The following is a 16493-nucleotide window of genomic DNA, read 5'->3' on the forward strand; positions in this document are numbered from 1 at the left end:
ACTAAACAACAACGCTGACACAAGAGAGCTGACAATCCCCATGATCAGCTCTACCAGGCTGTCCCTGCAGAGCTGCTCCCAGATCCTCCCGATCCTAAAAGCCAGAGATGGAAGAACACAGCCCAGCAAAGTCCAGGGCTATTTTTTTCCCGAGCTTATCAACTGGTTTAAAGGACACAGAGAAATATTCTAATTGCCAGGGTTTTTAAAAAGTCCTACTTCTTTATGCCAAATTAGCTTCTCTCTCACTGAAACACTGCTTTGGGATATACTGTCACAGCCTCATCCTCTACCTCCCTCACAGCTCCTTTTTAATCATGATTTTTTTTTTTTTTTTTAATTTTTTCCTATTTAGAAATTGACAGACAGGAAGCAGTGAGGAGGGGGCAGTGGAGAAATCTTGTTCTGACAACACAGAAGGCAGTAGTTAAGTATTAGTCCACAAGGTCTCAAAGAGTCGGGCACGACTGAGCGACTAAACAACAGTAACACTGACACAGGAGAGCTGACGACCCCCATGATCAGCTCCACCAGGCCGTCCCTGCAGAGCTGCTCCCAAGTCCTCCCGGGAGGATGATTTTTCAGAATCTTTTATCTGAACGTTAAATTAGAAAATAAAAGACAGTTTACCTGACCCTGAAGTAACTATAAACTGCTGTAACCCCAGATAAACTTCTAAATTGTCCTGAAGAACTGGAAACTGAAAGAAACAAAAGATTAAAAAAAACATAAATGCGAATTTTAACAGCACTTCAACATTGAAAGAAGTATCTCTAGTGGGAGGAGCAGGATAAAAAACTTTTCTTTGGGAGCCTTTACACGCAGCTAAGAAGAGGTGGCACCCCTCAGCACCTCCCACCCCCAAGGAGTCTTCTACAATTAAAACCATCAGTTAATATTTGGAATAAGAAAGAAAATAACACACTAGTTCCATACTTTTCTAAACAAAGCACTATGATTATTATGACAGTTACGTCCTTAAAGGAGGATATCAAGCCCCCAAATGATCTATACTTTCTAGAGATCTAAGACAGGACCCACCTCCCTTCAAGTCCAAGGAAAACCCTGCCCTTGGAAAAAAAGCACAGTTATGCCTTACAAACTGCATGACAGAGTGAAAAGACAGCCAAATTATTTGGAGTCAGTTTGCCTTACTCATTTAGCAGACAGGACCTTCATAATCAGAGCTCTATCTTTTCTTCCTAAAGCTGCTAACTCACCATTAAGATAAAATTAAGACGTTACTGTGACAGGTCCCCAAGAAAGGCAGATGGCAAAATAAGATGGCACTCTCCATGAGAAAACACAAGACACAGCTGGGCGGTGCAACGCAAACCCGACCCCAGTGAATTATCCTGCCTTTAGAGGAGACATGGACTAATGAAATGCCTTCAAGTAACAAGCATCACTTAGTGAATGAAATCAGTCCTTATGACTAAGGATTCTGTGTTCACATAAACATAGTGCCCAGCAAATAATTTGCCAACAGTTTTGTGAGTTTTACAAAGGCTAACTTTCCAACAGTATAATTTTTATAAATAAATCTTCCATTTGGCTTGGCCACTTGTAAGCCACTGGTGAAAGCATAAAGGCATCAGTAAAATTTATATTATACCCAAGAGTTTAGGAAAGAATAACAGAGCTTCCAAAAGCTCATTTTAAAATACTGGGAGGAAATGTTAAACACATTAAATCCAAGGGTCGGTTATCCTAATTATTATTCTCTGTTTAAAAAATATACATTTTATAAGACTGGTGACCACAAAAGCCTTACTACTCATGCTATATGCAGGGAAATAATTAGGCTCTTCATTCCCCTCCAAATGGTGCGTACCAGCGTTGAGAAGGCGTGTGTGGGAAGGAGCTCCATCACTTTGGCCACGACCTCCAAGCTCTGGCGTAAGTACCGCTGCCACTCTGTCTGCTGCTGCGGGGCAAACAAAGAAGGATCAACTCTTCCCAGAATGGCAGAGCTCATCAGCTTTCCTGCCAACCTGCCCCCCACCTCAAGCCCACTCTCAGACGTAAGTATGTGAAGAAATAGTAAACCAGGTTATTTGGTACTTTAAAAAGGCCAAGCTAAAAAAATTTTTTTTGATCCAATGAATTCATGTCATAAGAACCTGGTTCCTCAAAAAGTAAACAATTCACACAGAATGACCTACTTTTCTCTGTCATAGGAATAAGAGATTTTAAACAGTGACTGGTAAAATAAATGCTCAAGTCCCCTTTCCGTCATCCCAGCTATAGGAATTTGTCATTCATTACCTTCTGAGACAGCCCGTTCCCGAGCTTATATAACCGGCCACACCAGTGCTACACAAAGTATGGTCGATGAACAGGCAGCATGGGCATCTCCAGGGTGGGGGTTGTCAGAAATGCAAATTCTGTGCCATGCTCCCCCCCACCCCCCCCACACACACTTCCTGAATCAAGGTCTGCTTAACAAGCTCTCTCACAGTGACTCTTATTCAGGCTAAACTATGAGATGCACTGGCTTACATCAAACAGGTAACAAGAAGTGAAGCTAAAGTCTACCAAGTGCTACCAAGCACCTATTACCCACCAGGCATGTGCCACTATGCCCACGTGTGCTGCCCTCAGCACGTGGCCAACACAGGTCGGTTCAGACATATCCTTCCCCTTCTGGGACATGTGGAAATTAGACCTCAGAGAAATTCAGCGACCAGACTGCTACCTTCTTCGTACTCAAGGCTGCACAGTCAAATCTACGCCATCTGGTTCCAAGCACAGGGCTGTTTCTAACCCAGATATGGCTATCCTCAAGGTCTTAACCACAGCACAGTGGCTGCTATTCTGAGAGCCATAACAGTGACTTGAAAATGTTTAAATGCATGGTGGTTAAGAAAAAGGAACACTGGAATTGTATCCTTAAAGACATTTTTCTTACCAACATGGGGCATGCCAGCATCAATAAACTCAAGGTTGATTTTAAGAGATATGAGTTTATATTAATAAGATATAATCAAAAGAGATGTCCTTTTATTCTAGCCTTATCATTTAAGTATCTCTAACTATCCCTACCAGTATCCAGCTAGCTTAGATTTGTTGCCCAGAATGTGGATGCAAGGCAGGGGAAAATAGGTGGGATGCCAAGTTCTTACTAAACCACTTTTCACTGTATGCATGGTTTCTTTACTTACATCTCTAGTCCATATAGGTAAATGCCTGTAAAACGTTTTTACAGTTCATAAACCCAAATCGACCAGCAGAATACAAGTTTCAAATGTGTAACTCAAACCGTAAGACTGCTCTGGCTTAAAGATGGTCTCCAGAGCAAAGAGCTATGGGTTCCAAGTCTGCATTTCCATTCATACCACAGCATGGCAAGGACTAAGGCCAACGAGGCTGTGCTGCTTACATCGTCATCCAGAGTCTCATCGTCCAACTCCTCCAGCTGGGCCTGGTTGTATCTGAACTGGATTCGATTCAACACCTCCGTCAGCAAGAGGACTAGGGCATCTTCGTACCTGTGTGGCAGGGAGAAATGCAACATCAGGTGAAAGCAGGCTTTTAGCCTAGGATTTCAAAAAGGCCCCCTGCATTCTGCAGGGAACGGTGTCTCCACTGGACTACCGCACACAGGAAGCATCTAGACTAACAGTTTATGGACTGGCCAACGTCATGTGACAGGGGACAGGAGCAGGGGTGTGGCTTATGCAGCTACGTTCCAGGCACCTTGTTGTATGATATCCTTTGTCTCTGGTAGCAATTTTTGTCTTAAAAGTCTATTCTGTCTAACTTAGTAGTCAGCGGGTAGACAATCTGCCTACAATGCAGGAGACACAGAACATGGATTCACCCCTTGAGTAGGGAAGATCCCCTGGAGGAAGCAATGGCAACCCACTCCAGTATTCTCGCCTGAAAAATCCCATGGACGGAGGAGCCTGGTGGGCTACACCCCAAAGGGTCACAAAGAGCTGGACATGAATGAGTGACTAAGAATACCCCCCCACACGGTGTAGTTACCCTAGCTTTATTTTGGTTATTGTTGGCATGGAATATCTTTTCCTATCTTTTTACTTTAAACCTATTTGTGCCTTTAAAATCAAGTAGGTCTCTTGTAAGCAACATGAAGCAGATCATGTATTTTTAGTCCATTCTGCCAATCTTTGCTTTTTAACTAGAGAAGTTAAGCCTTTATATTTAATGTAATTACCAATAAGGAAGGAATGACTTTTGCCATTTTGCTATTTGTTTTCTGTGTTTTATCTTTTATTCCTTACTTCCACTAGGACTGCTTCCTTTTGTGTTAAATAGATAGTTTTGAGTGTACTATTTTAATTCCCTTGCCATTTCTTTTACCATATATTTTAAAGTTTTTTTTTCTCAGTGGTTGCCCTGAAGATTATAAGTACTATATATAAATATCAATTAACTCAATGATTTCATTTTTTTGGCGGGGGCGGGGGCAGCGCTGCACCACATGACTTGTGGGATCTCAGTTCCCTGAGCAGGAACTAAACTCAGGCCACGGCATGAAAGCCCAGAATCCTAAGTACCAGACCACCAGGGAACCCAATGATTCAATCCTGTCAACATCTGTGAGAGGTAGGTGGTATTACTGATACTTCTCTGATGAGTAAATTATAGTTAAGAGAAGTTAAATCAACTGCCCAAGGTCACAAAGCTAGCTGGTGTGAACCCAGGGCTCCCTAACTCAACACTTCATGTTATCTCTACACATAAACCACCAACAGGCTTTGAGCCTGCTCCACCCATTCCCCAAAACTTCAATTGTAATCAACCTTTAAGAACACTTAAAGCCGAAAAGAAGACATGGAAAAAGTCTAGGGACACCCTAACCCCTTGATCTGTCTAAAAATAATTTCTCAAAGAAACATTTGGAGCCAGAGGCTTGGATATTTCCTGTGATAAGAATCTAACTCAGCACCAAAGTTATATGTAATAGTTGCTACCACAAGGGCCAACAAACCACTAATTTTCAAGAACAAATCATGTGGCCTAAACGTCTGCCTTAAATATTTCCTGAAATGTTTCTATGAGAACTTCAGGGCTGGGCCCACTCAGACCAAAGCACCCACCCTGGTGGTTCAACTCCCAGCGCCAGTCCACTCTCCATATTCTGTGATGCTGGGACTGAGACCGTGCACAACACACTTCATCTCTGCTTGTTGGACTCTATCAAACACTGGAGGAAAACTGAACAGCAAAGGGACCCCACTCTTCCGTGGGCTTGCTGTGCTGGCAGTGTAACCCCAACAATGGTCCCCAGGCAGTAACAGCAGTAATAACAGGTTCCAGCTTCCAGCTTCCACACTCCCCAAGCCAGCCCCATCACACCCTCTCTCTGAGGTGCCAATAGGATCCAGGTCACAACCTCTCCTCAAAGGAATAAGTCCCAGCTCCCTGGGGCCCCTCTTCTGAGCTGTGGCAACGGGGGGATTCCCTCCCCTCAGAGATCTGACCTCTAGCTGCATGGAGGCCGTCTCTCTGATAGTCAATGTCCCTGACACCTTTCCGTTGTACCCCTAGCCCTAGGGATGAAACTACTTCCTGTAGTTATCATCTATGTTGTCTCAGTATTCCCTTTTTGCTTTCTACTCCTCTAAAATTTGTTCAAGCAATTTCCTACATTGAATTCTTGAAATAAATAAGTGTAATTTCTGCTTTCCTGACAAGACTCTAACTTATCAATCTTATACCTCATCTTATACCAGGAATACCAGGACAACAAGAAAATCAAAGCCAAAAGGTATCCAATACCAAGACCAAGTACAGTCCATTCAGTCTAAGAGTTACAACCCCTGTACTGAGACTGTAGATACGGTCTAAAGACTACTTAAAAATCCTTCTGAAATGTCACATTTCAGAGTTCTGTGGGCACAGGAGCTCATTTCTTCATCAGAGACAGAGATACTATCCCCCCTCAATCCCTCAAAGAGTCCCTCATTATTTGCAAATAACTTAACAAGCTAGACAAGATAAGTAATTAAGCATGATGGCCCAGAGGAGAATGTTGGCAGAGAAAAATCACTAATAAAATAGGCAACATCTGTGGGAAAAGTTGCAAAAAGAATCAAAATCCCACTTCAGTAGACTTTAGAAAAAGGCTAAGTTCAAACACTTGCGCCTGGAGCTTATATTTGTCATCTGCCTACCCAACACTCTTCTTCCCCAGTAAGAGAACACGAGGCCCTGATGCCAAATGAAAGACTACAGTTCCCAGTCTTCCTCTGCAGACAGGAGTGGTCAAGGAAATTTTAAAAGAAGTTATTTGGTGGGGCCTCTGGGAAAGCTGCTTTTGTCCAACCTCTCCCCTTTACTCCTGCTGGCTGAATCACGGGTGTGATGTCTACAGATTCAGCACCCATCTTTGACCATACAGTGACTGTGGAGATGGAAGTCATGCCTAAAGCTGGCAGAACAAACACGTACAGGGCTCTAAAACAGCTGACATACAAAAAATGAGGAGACACTGAACACCCGTCAGGGAAAGACAATCAGCAAACTGTCACAGATGACACAGAGGCTGGAATTATCGAAGATTTTTAAAGCAAGCTATTATAAGCGTCATTCTTGAGGGTCTTCAGCTGGAGGGTGTTTTAGACTGAACTGTGTCCACTCAAAATTCGTATGTTGAAGCCCCCAACTCTCAGTATGACTGTATTTGGCGATAAGGCCTGTGAAAGGTAATAAAAGTTAAGTGAGATCATAAGGGTAGGGTGGGCCTTAATTACATGAAAAGAAAGAGACATGAGGGAGTGGAGTGTGCTCACGCTCCCTCCTCCCCATGCAAGCACAGAAGAGAGGCCATGTGAGGACATGAAGGGAAGGCAGCGTCTGCAAGCCAGGAAGAGAGCCCTCACCAGAAACCAAATCCGCCAGCCCCCTCGTCTATGACCTCCATCCTCTACATGTAAGAGAAAATTAATTTCTATTGTTTAAGGCACCCCGGTCAGTGGTATTTCATTATGGCAACCCAAGCTGGCTAATCGAGAAGGTAAAAGATAATCAGAAAGAAACCTGGGAGCTTCCCTGGTGGTCCAATGGCTAAGAACCTGCCTGCCCAGGGCACCGCAACTACCGAGCCCCCAGGCCACAGCTAATGAAGCCCGAATGCTCTAGAGCCCGTGCTCTGGAACAAGAGAAGCCGAGGCAAGGAGCAGCTCATGCACCACAGCTACAGAGTAGCCCCTGCTTGCCACAACTAGAGAAAAGCCCTCGCGGCAATAAAGACCCAACACAGCCAGAACTAAATAAATAAAATTATTATTTTTTAAAGGTTTTTCTAAAAAAAAAAAACCTGCCTGCAAATGCAGAGGACACGGGTTCAATCCCCGGTCCAAGAAGATCCCACACGCCATGGGGCAGCTAAGCCTATGCACCACGACTTCTGAGCCCACGAGCCACCATTACTGGACTCTGCGTGCTCTGGCGCCTTTGCTCTGCAACAGGAGAAGCCACTGCAACGAGAAGGCTGCACACTGCAAAGAAGAGCAGCGCCCAATCACCACCACTAGAGAAAGCAACAAAGACCCAGCACAGCCCCCCAAAATTAATCAGTTAATTACTTAATTTTAAAACAGAAACATGGAACTTCAGAATGAAGGGAAAGCATGAGAACTGGCAGATCTCTGGGTAAATATAACAACTGTTTCTCTGTTGATTCTCTTAAGATCTTTAAAATATGAATCTGGATGAAAGCAAAAAACAGAACACTGATGGGATTTTCATTGCTCACAGATGGAAAATATAGGGCAACCTCAATACAAGGAGAGAGAGCAAAAAAGTAGTGAGGCTTCTATATTACACTTGACGTGGTAATATGTTAACTCGAAAAGTTAAATATATATTCATTTTAATATACAGAGCAACGACTTTAAAAACTCATAAATACAGTCACTCAGTAGATACAGTGAAAGGGAAAACTAAATTTGTGTGAAATTAACAGTTGTCGTTTAGCTGCTCAGTCATGTCTGACTTTTTGCAACCCCATGAACTGTAATCCATCAAGCTCCTCTGTCCATGGGATTTCCCAGGCAAAAATGCTGGAGTGGGTTGCCATTTCCTTCTCTAGAACTAACAAAAGAGTCTCAAAAGAAATGAAGCAAAAACTGATAGAACTGAGAGCAGACACAGACAAATCCACAATTTTACTTGGGAGAATTCACCCCTCTCTCAGTAACTGATAGAACAAACTAGATAAAAAGATAACATGTAGAACACAATCAATCAATCTGATCTAACATATCTAGAACACTCCATCCAACAATAGCAGAACATACACTCTTTCAAGCACAATGAATAAGCCCCAAGAAGAGCAGGTCATAAAACAAATCCTGACAAACTGAAAAGAACTGAAATCACACAAAATATGTTTGCAGATAATAATAAACTAGAAGACAGCAGCAAGAAGACACAGGGAAAATCCACAAATATTTAGAAATTGAACACCAAAGAGGAATTCTCAAGAGGAATTACAAAATAAACTGAATGAAAAGGAAACTAAAACATATTAGAATTTGATAGATAAAGCTAAAGCAGTGCTCAGAGGGAAACTAAGAGCATTAAATGCTTAAATATACAATGGAAATGAACCTACAGATCAGTGTGGCTCAAACCACAAATGTGATTTCAGAAGCACCCCAACTTCTTCTGAGAGTTAAATAAAATGTTATGTTAAGGCAACTACATAACAGCTGCTTAGTAAATGTATGATGAATGAAAGAGAACAAATGAATCAATATGCAGGCAATGAACAAACAAACCTACAAGTCAGATAACTACAAAGCACTGAAGCACAATCCTGGATAGCTTTTTCAACTCAGTGAAATAACTAAGATCCTATTCACTTGCTCTCTGGGGCAGTCAACAGCATGAATTTCATGTATGAAGAGCTAGAAAGCTACTGGAGCCCTGACATAAACCTAGTTAATACCTTTTACTATCAAAATGCTGTGTGTCACAATGGCACTTCCTCTTTACTAAGCAGAAAAACCCGCTCACAAGAAAAGGGCAGCAAGTTTTCTCACGCCTACCCACATTTGTTTACAGTCCAATCTAATGTCACCTGGAATCCCTAGCAGGTCTGTGGCCAGCACTTGCCAGTACTCTCATGACAAAGGGGTTCACAGGACATGACTCAGTAACTTTAGGTTGCTTAACACACTTCAAGTTTCCTCATCCTCCTGTAAAAAGAAGTTCTACCCAGGTGTCTCCCTACACATTGACAAGCACAGAGAGAAGGAAGTTAGAGAAAGAGAGACAAAGGATGAGAATACTTATTTACTGAACATCTACTATCAGCCAAGGTACTTTACACACACTGGTTCATTTAATTTGCTCAAGAACTTGTAAAGTAGGCACAACCATTCCCAAAGTACAAAGGGGAAAAGGAGACTGAAATTCAGGTCTTCCGACACCACTGATTCAAAATGGCAAATCTGGACAGTGAACCCCACTGGCAATCAGTTCAGCTGGGTGCACTACAGAACATTTATCTGTTAACGATGCGACTCAAGTTCTCCAAGCCCCCACCAGCCCTGAACAAGAAATTCTTGAGCATCCTCATTGAGCAAGGAACATGCGGAGCTCCAATTTCCAAACTCCTAGGACCAAAAATAAATCTATGTACATTTATACTTCTAAATTTGTAGCCTACAAAGCCTACCACTTTGTTGTGAGGAATGATGCAAAACCTATAAACCACAAGAGACAGGAACTGAATGCTGTCTCTGTGACTTAACCACACCTACGTCTCCCATTTAAGACACCAAGAAAACATCTGACTACTTCCTGCAAGACCAGTTGCTTCTGAAATTCTGGTTCAAGTCACAAAAGCCCCCTGCCTTCTTTCAGATATATTTTATCAGTTGAAAAACATCTGACTGCATTGACAAGCTCTTCACTAAAAATCAATGAGGTAATTATCTGTAGCCAGTGCTCTTTATCAGCTGCTTCAATATATTGGGATCTCTAAGATAACCCAGAGCTGTGGTTGCCAAACTTTGAAAACTTTAAGATTTTTTGAGTATGTACTTCTATAAATATGCTCCCTAAGAGGTGACAGGAAACACAGAGTTCAGCTATTTTCTTTGAGCACGCAGCAGACTGCCTTGAACACCATTCTTTGTAGTCTACTACCTTTGACCACTAGGGGGTGTCAGACTAACAAGCTTCCCCCAGATGATGGTCACCACTAACGGCATAAACCAGACGAGCTTTTGAACGTTTGGGTTGTTTTTTAAAAGTATGAAAGTGTTATATGTGTATTTTTTTTTTAAGTCATGAAAAATCAGAGAGCCTTATTTAGGATAATAATCCAATGATCAATGAGAAAAATCCCTAGTGTTTAAAGCGGTCAGCCAGGACCGCTGACAACTGTGAAGACAGATGCCTGAGCAGGCAGGCCGGTCAACATCTGCAAGTGGGCTGAGGAGTCTCTGTTGTCCAGGGGTCCTGTCATTTAACTCCACAGTCACCACCTCAAACGACAGCAACGTCTTCGATGACTTATTATTACTGTGTGGTCACTACTGTGACCATCCACTGAGTGCCTCACATGTGATCGACACTATGCCTGTTATTTTATATGCGTGATTTCCTGAATCCCAGCCATTCTGCAAGAGGTATTAGTATGCTCGTTTTGCAAGAGGAAATGTGATTACCATATGACTTGACCAAAAGTAACACTGCTACCATGAAGCAGAAAAGGAATTTAAACTGCACCACTGCTCCTTCTATTGGTGCAATAATCAGCGCAAGTATCTCTCAGTGGAACAATACCGTATTCTCCTCACCTAAAGCACATTTGTACTGTGCTTTTAAAAGCATTTTCGTGCTGATCATTTCCTCAGCTTATTCTTCCAAAAAGTCTGAGCGATGTGAAAGAGCATCTAACCACTTAAATATAGCAAAATCAGGCACAGTCCCAGAAGCAAAGGATGCGACTGCTCAGCATACAAGAAAGAATCTGGCGGAAGCGCCTTTTCTTTGAAGAATCTCATTCAACAACACAATTACTCACAGTTGGCAAGTTCACCAAAAACAGGATCTACTGTTGTGTAAGAAGGTTTCTGATACACAAATATACTACCCAGAACCACATGTGACCTGACACCATAACAAGCTGGAAGCTATTTTGCAATCATAAAAATAGTTTGGGAAATGAAAGTGCAAAAGCTTAAACTTGGAATGCAAATACCGTTTAGAATTTTAAAAACTCTTCAAGCCTCAGCGATGGAAAGAGTTTTAAGAGGTTCAGTCCAACTCTCCCCAGATGGGAGTTCTCCTCACCACCTCCATTTGGCCCTCTCTGCTGCTGCTGCTAAGTCGCTTCAGTCGTGTCCGACTCTGTGCGACCCCAGAGACAGCAGCCCACCAGGCTCCCCCGTCCCTGGGATTCTCCAGGCAAGAACACTGGAGTGGTTTGCCATTTCCTTCTCCAATGCATGAAAGTGAAAAGTGAAAGTGAAGTTGCTCAGTCGTTCCCGACTCTTAGCGACCCCATGGACTGCAGCCTACCAGGCTCCTCCGTCCATGGATTTTCCAGGCAAGAGTACTGGAGTGGGGTGCCATTGCCTTCTCCTTGGCCCTCTCTAGGAGAGATGTATTCACTGTCTCCACCATCCACCACTGATACTATTTACTGAGCATTTGTAGTGTGCTGAACACTCTAGATATATTAGCTTCAAATAGTTACATATATAAGGACCACAGTGTACAGGAAACATACTTTCTGCCTGCAAACAAGAAAAATGGTCTTGAGAAACGTGGGGAAAAAACATTTCCCCATTTTCTGTTTCTAAACTATAACAAGAAGTACAAAACTAATTATCTCTGGATAGTGGGATTATAGAAAACTTATCTTTATTTTTCTATCTTTGCTAGTTTTTAAAATAAATACTTTTTTCCCTGATAAGTATTCATTATTTAGGAAATTTTCAAGCACATACAAAAGAAGTGAGGATACAATGAACTCCAAGTTCCTACCAACTAAGTTCAACATCACTTGTCAACAAATGGTCAACCCACTTCCCTCACTAGCCCCAGGGAATTATTTTAAAGCAAATCTCAGACATCATATCATTTCATCCAATAAATACTTCAACTTATATCTCTAAAGTAGGGGTCATGGAGGAGAAGGGGCCACAAAAGCATTATCATACCTAAAAATTTAATACATGTTACTTTTTTAATCAGAAAAATGTTTTTAAAAATGAGGTATCTAAGGGGAGAGAAGAAAAGAATGCTCAATGGCATTACTACCTGAACAGCGTAAGTGACTCGGTTTCACTAAAGCGGTCTGACTGCGTGGCGGACTCTAGGCCACAAGAGAAACTGACCAAAATGTCTATTTCTAGTTATTGATGTTTCTGTGGTTTACCTGTTGAGAACTGCTTCCTTGTCTCCCAGACGGCTTTTAATTTTACTTGTCAGATAGTCCAAAAAGAGCGTCCAGATATCCAAACAAGAGAAGTAACCTTCATGAGTAGGCTATGGTGCAAAAGAAATCCAGACAATGAAATTACTTAATGCAACTACTCCTTAGAAACACACCCACCAGTGTTTACTTCCACCAGAACGCTACAACTATAAGCCTAGGTTCCCTGGACTTCTTAGTAATAACCACAGTTGGTGTCTTTTATTTGGTCTTCACGATTGGGCCCTGTTGAATTAACAAGACAAGGTTACCACGGAACATATTATTAAGGAGATATTATGCAGAACAAACCAATTTACAAAATAAGCCGAGAGAACACCTATGTTGAACTCTGAGACTGTGATGTGGAGAGTTCTCACTGATCCTCCAATTCAAATCTGCTTCAGAGAAAAAGAAATTGAGATCCAGAGATATGTTCAATGTCAGGGATAGGAGCAGGTCTCTTTACTCCCCCAGCCAATACTCTTTCCACTATGTACTATTATAAAACAAAAACTAAGTTTCAGAGGCTTCTAAATGACAAGTTTACACATGTGAACATTAGGAAAGAAACACTTGCAGTCTTCCTACATGACAGACTAAGTGAGCACGTTAAGTCTGACCCACAGGCTCCGGCTCATCTGCAAAGTAGATGTGTCAAACAGGCTAACAGCAACCTCTCGCCTGAGTTTTGATAAGGACAAAGTGAGAAGACAGCAAGTCTTTATAGGGTCCTAGAAACTGGACCACTGCACTTTCTCAGGAGTTTTGCTAAATCCAGGCACTCTCTTCTCCAGTATCCAGTCCTCCTCATACACATTCAGTTTCATGTGTGGCACCCCCGCCCCACAATCCCTTATGCATCCCTTCGAATTCTTGCTACCTACAAGAACTCCTTGGATTTACTTGTGATTACTTCATTCAACTACATCATTGGTAGCAGGATTAGATATGGCAAGAAATAATAACACGATCTTCTTAGATCAGCTTCCTTCCATTTCTGATCCAAGAAAATCCAGAAGTTTACCTGGGCAGGTATGAAATTTGTCCAAGAGGTAACTTACAATGATGGTGGTGGTGTACAGTGAGAGTTCTATACCCAGGCTGAGTCTAATAAGACAGAAAAGCTATAAACTTAAAAAATGTGGCAGGGACTTCCCTGATGGTCAGTGGTTAAGAATCCGCCTTCTAATGCAGGGGAATTGGATTTGATCCTTGGTCAGGGAACTAAGATCCCAGATACTGTGAGGCAACTAAGCCTGGGGGCTCTGGAGCCGGTGCTACACAACTAGAGAAGCCTAAGTGCCACAACGGAGAGCCCGTGCGCCACAGCTAAGACGTAACACAGTCAAATATGTAACCTTTTATTTTTTAAAGTGGCAGACGCCACTCATAATCCACAGGGCAGCCCTGGAACTAGACTGCTAACAGCTCAATCAGGACCACTGGCAGGGCCATCCTCAGAGCACAAAATGAATTAGAAAAATAAGCAGGAAAAAAAAACACAATAAGCCATGTGGAAATAATATGGGTAGCCTGTGGACAGGCACTGACTGGCAGCCAGGAGATGTAGCCTTGTCCTGGCTGTAGTGTGCTGTGCTTCCTGTCAGGAGCTTACCCAGTCACCCTTCCTTGACTTGAAAAGCAATACCTATCAGCTCCCTCACCAAAAAACATAACTGATGCATGTGGCTTTTGAGAAAAGCGAAGAGCTAATGGCTATGTCAAAGTGCTTCACGATTACACACGTCTTTCTCATGCCTTTGAATTGAGGGTTTACTATGTGGCTTGAGGCTGGAAGAAAGTTGGGCAGATACACCCTCTTCAGGACCTGAAACACCATGGTTCACATCCATATCTACAGGCCCCACTGTGAGGCCTCCTGTGCTGCCCACAATCTGGCCTTTGACAACTGCTCTGGGCACAGAAGGCTAAGGTCATAAAGATGGATGGGCTGACCGCACTTTTGGTGTCAACTCTGCAGAGCCCTCACAGACTCCTTTCTAAAATGTACCCATACTCAGATTTACTCATCAGATTCCAGAGCCAGTTAGTCACTAAAGACTAACTGGCAAGCGCCTTTAGAAACTAATGATGCCACTTCTCCTTTCTCCAGGGGATTTGTTTCCATTTGCATTTGGTCTATTTGACCTTCACAACAGTCCTGGAAAACGGAGAGATATTTTTCTTCTTTCCATTTTACAGACTAAAGAAACCAAGGCTCAGAAGTAAAGTCACCTGCTAAGGTAACAAGATAAGGAACAAAAAGAGAACTAGAGGACTTCCCTGTGGTTCGATGTTTGAGAATCCACCAGCCAATACAGGGGACACAGGTTCAATCCCTGGTCCAGGAAGATTCCACATGCCACGGGGCAAGTAAGCCCATGAGCCACAACTACTAGGCCTACATGCTCTAGAGCCTGTGCTGTGCAATGAGAAGCCCTTGGCCGCTGCTAGAGAGTAGCCCTCACTCACTACAAGTGGAGAAAGCCCTCGTGTGGCAAGGAAGACCCAGCTCATTCAAAAATGAAAAAAAAAAAAAAGATGCCCCCCTGCAGTCTAAATCCTTAGAAATTTAAAAGACATGTCCAAGGACAGAGGCCTATTAGAAATAACCAGAGGTCAAACACTCAAAGAAGTAGTCATTAGACATGCATACTTAAAACATTTTTTTAAGCTTTCTTCTATAACATGTATCTTTAAAAGATCCCATTTTACATAGAGAGCAAAGCTATATGACATTCCATTCTGTTTTCCCAAATAAACCCCTTCTTTCTGCCCCCAGCACTGGTTCCTTCTCTCTCACATCTACTGCACTTACTCTACAGTATCAATCAAAGCCTTCCTTCTCTCCTGATTCTCTTTCCAGTTTCTCCCATTTCTGATATTTCTCTCCTACATCCTCACCCTCCTGTATCGCATCACCTCTCTGTCCCATCTTAGCCCTGGTGAGCTCAGCTGGCTTCCTCCTAGCTCTGCGCTCATTGGCCCCTCTATCAGACATCTCATCAATTCTTTAACCTCCTCCTCCTCCACCCATGCCCTTCCAAATCCCCTATTACATTCACACACCCCTCCCGGCCTCCACCCTTGCCTCTCCTCTAGCCTCATGAAGTTACAACATGTTTCAAACCACCAAAATGACTAGTTATAAAATCAGATGCCCTCCCTGACCTAGCAGTTCCATCCCTAGTACACACCAACAGAAGGAGTTATGCATGTCACCAAAGGCAGGCACAAAAACGTCTGCTGCATGATTCATGACCACCAGAAACCGGAAGTAGCCCAAACCAACAGTGACACGGCTTCTAATGACTTCCTATAAAACAGTGAGAAAAACTCCTGCCACACACAACACAGATGAAAAACATAATGCTGAATGAAGAAAGTCAAACAAATCTACATTGTATGCTTCCATTTAGAGGCGTTCTAAAACGCCTCTGAGCTGCTAAAGTCAGAACTGGGGAGGATCTGGGAAGGACATGAGGGCGATTCTGGTAACATTCTATTTCTTGACGTGGGTGGTGGTTACCTGGGAAATCTTTGTTCATTTTGGGAAACCTCATGAAGCTGTACACGTATGATTTGCACACTTCTTTAGGTGTGTAACCCTTCAACAAAAAGCTCTGGAGGGGAGCAGGGCAGTCTGCACCTTGAGGTTTGCGGAACCTCAATTCCCCTGACCAGAGATTGAACCCAGGCCATGGCAGTGAAAGCCCAGAATCCTAACCACCAGGGAACTCCCCAAAAAGCTCATTTTAAAAAGGACACGCAACAAGGACCTACTGTATAGCACAGGGAACTCTGCTCAACGTTACATGGCAGCCTGGATGGGAGGGCAGCCTGGGGGGAGAATGGATACGTCTTTATGGGTCACTGAGTCTCCATGCTGTCCACCTGAAACTATTACAACATTGTTTATCATCTATACCCCAAAACAAAATAAAGTTAAAACAAATAAAGACAATTATACAAAAGGGAAAAAAAAGACATGCAAATGAGCACAAGTGAAAGGGCATGACTGAAAGATCCAAAACAGCACTGCGATGACGGCTGCCCAAGTCCATGCGTCTACTGAACACCGCTG

At 42.8% G+C, this 16493-nt stretch overlaps 1 protein-coding gene across 2 annotated transcripts in view; it reads right to left on the reverse strand.

Annotated features, from left to right (window-relative positions):
• XPO6 (exportin 6) overlaps window positions 1-16493 on the reverse strand; it is a 106636-nt gene that overhangs the window by 30499 nt on the left and 59644 nt on the right. The window contains exons 9-12 of one of the 2 annotated variants that reach the window (XM_070779849.1): window positions 12371-12480; window positions 3383-3491; window positions 1835-1924; window positions 631-700 (exon numbers count right to left, since the gene is read on the reverse strand). In XM_070779849.1, the coding sequence (XP_070635950.1) occupies window positions 631-700; window positions 1835-1924; window positions 3383-3491; window positions 12371-12480 (379 nt within the window). Of the gene's footprint in view, window positions 1-630; window positions 701-1834; window positions 1928-3382; window positions 3492-12370; window positions 12481-16493 lie in introns of both variants that reach the window. The other variant, XM_019987845.2, reaches the window with a different exon arrangement.

Source organism: Bos indicus, chromosome 25 (genome assembly GCF_029378745.1).
Source record: "Bos indicus isolate NIAB-ARS_2022 breed Sahiwal x Tharparkar chromosome 25, NIAB-ARS_B.indTharparkar_mat_pri_1.0, whole genome shotgun sequence".
In the NCBI taxonomy this organism is placed as follows: domain Eukaryota; kingdom Metazoa; phylum Chordata; class Mammalia; order Artiodactyla; family Bovidae; genus Bos; species Bos indicus.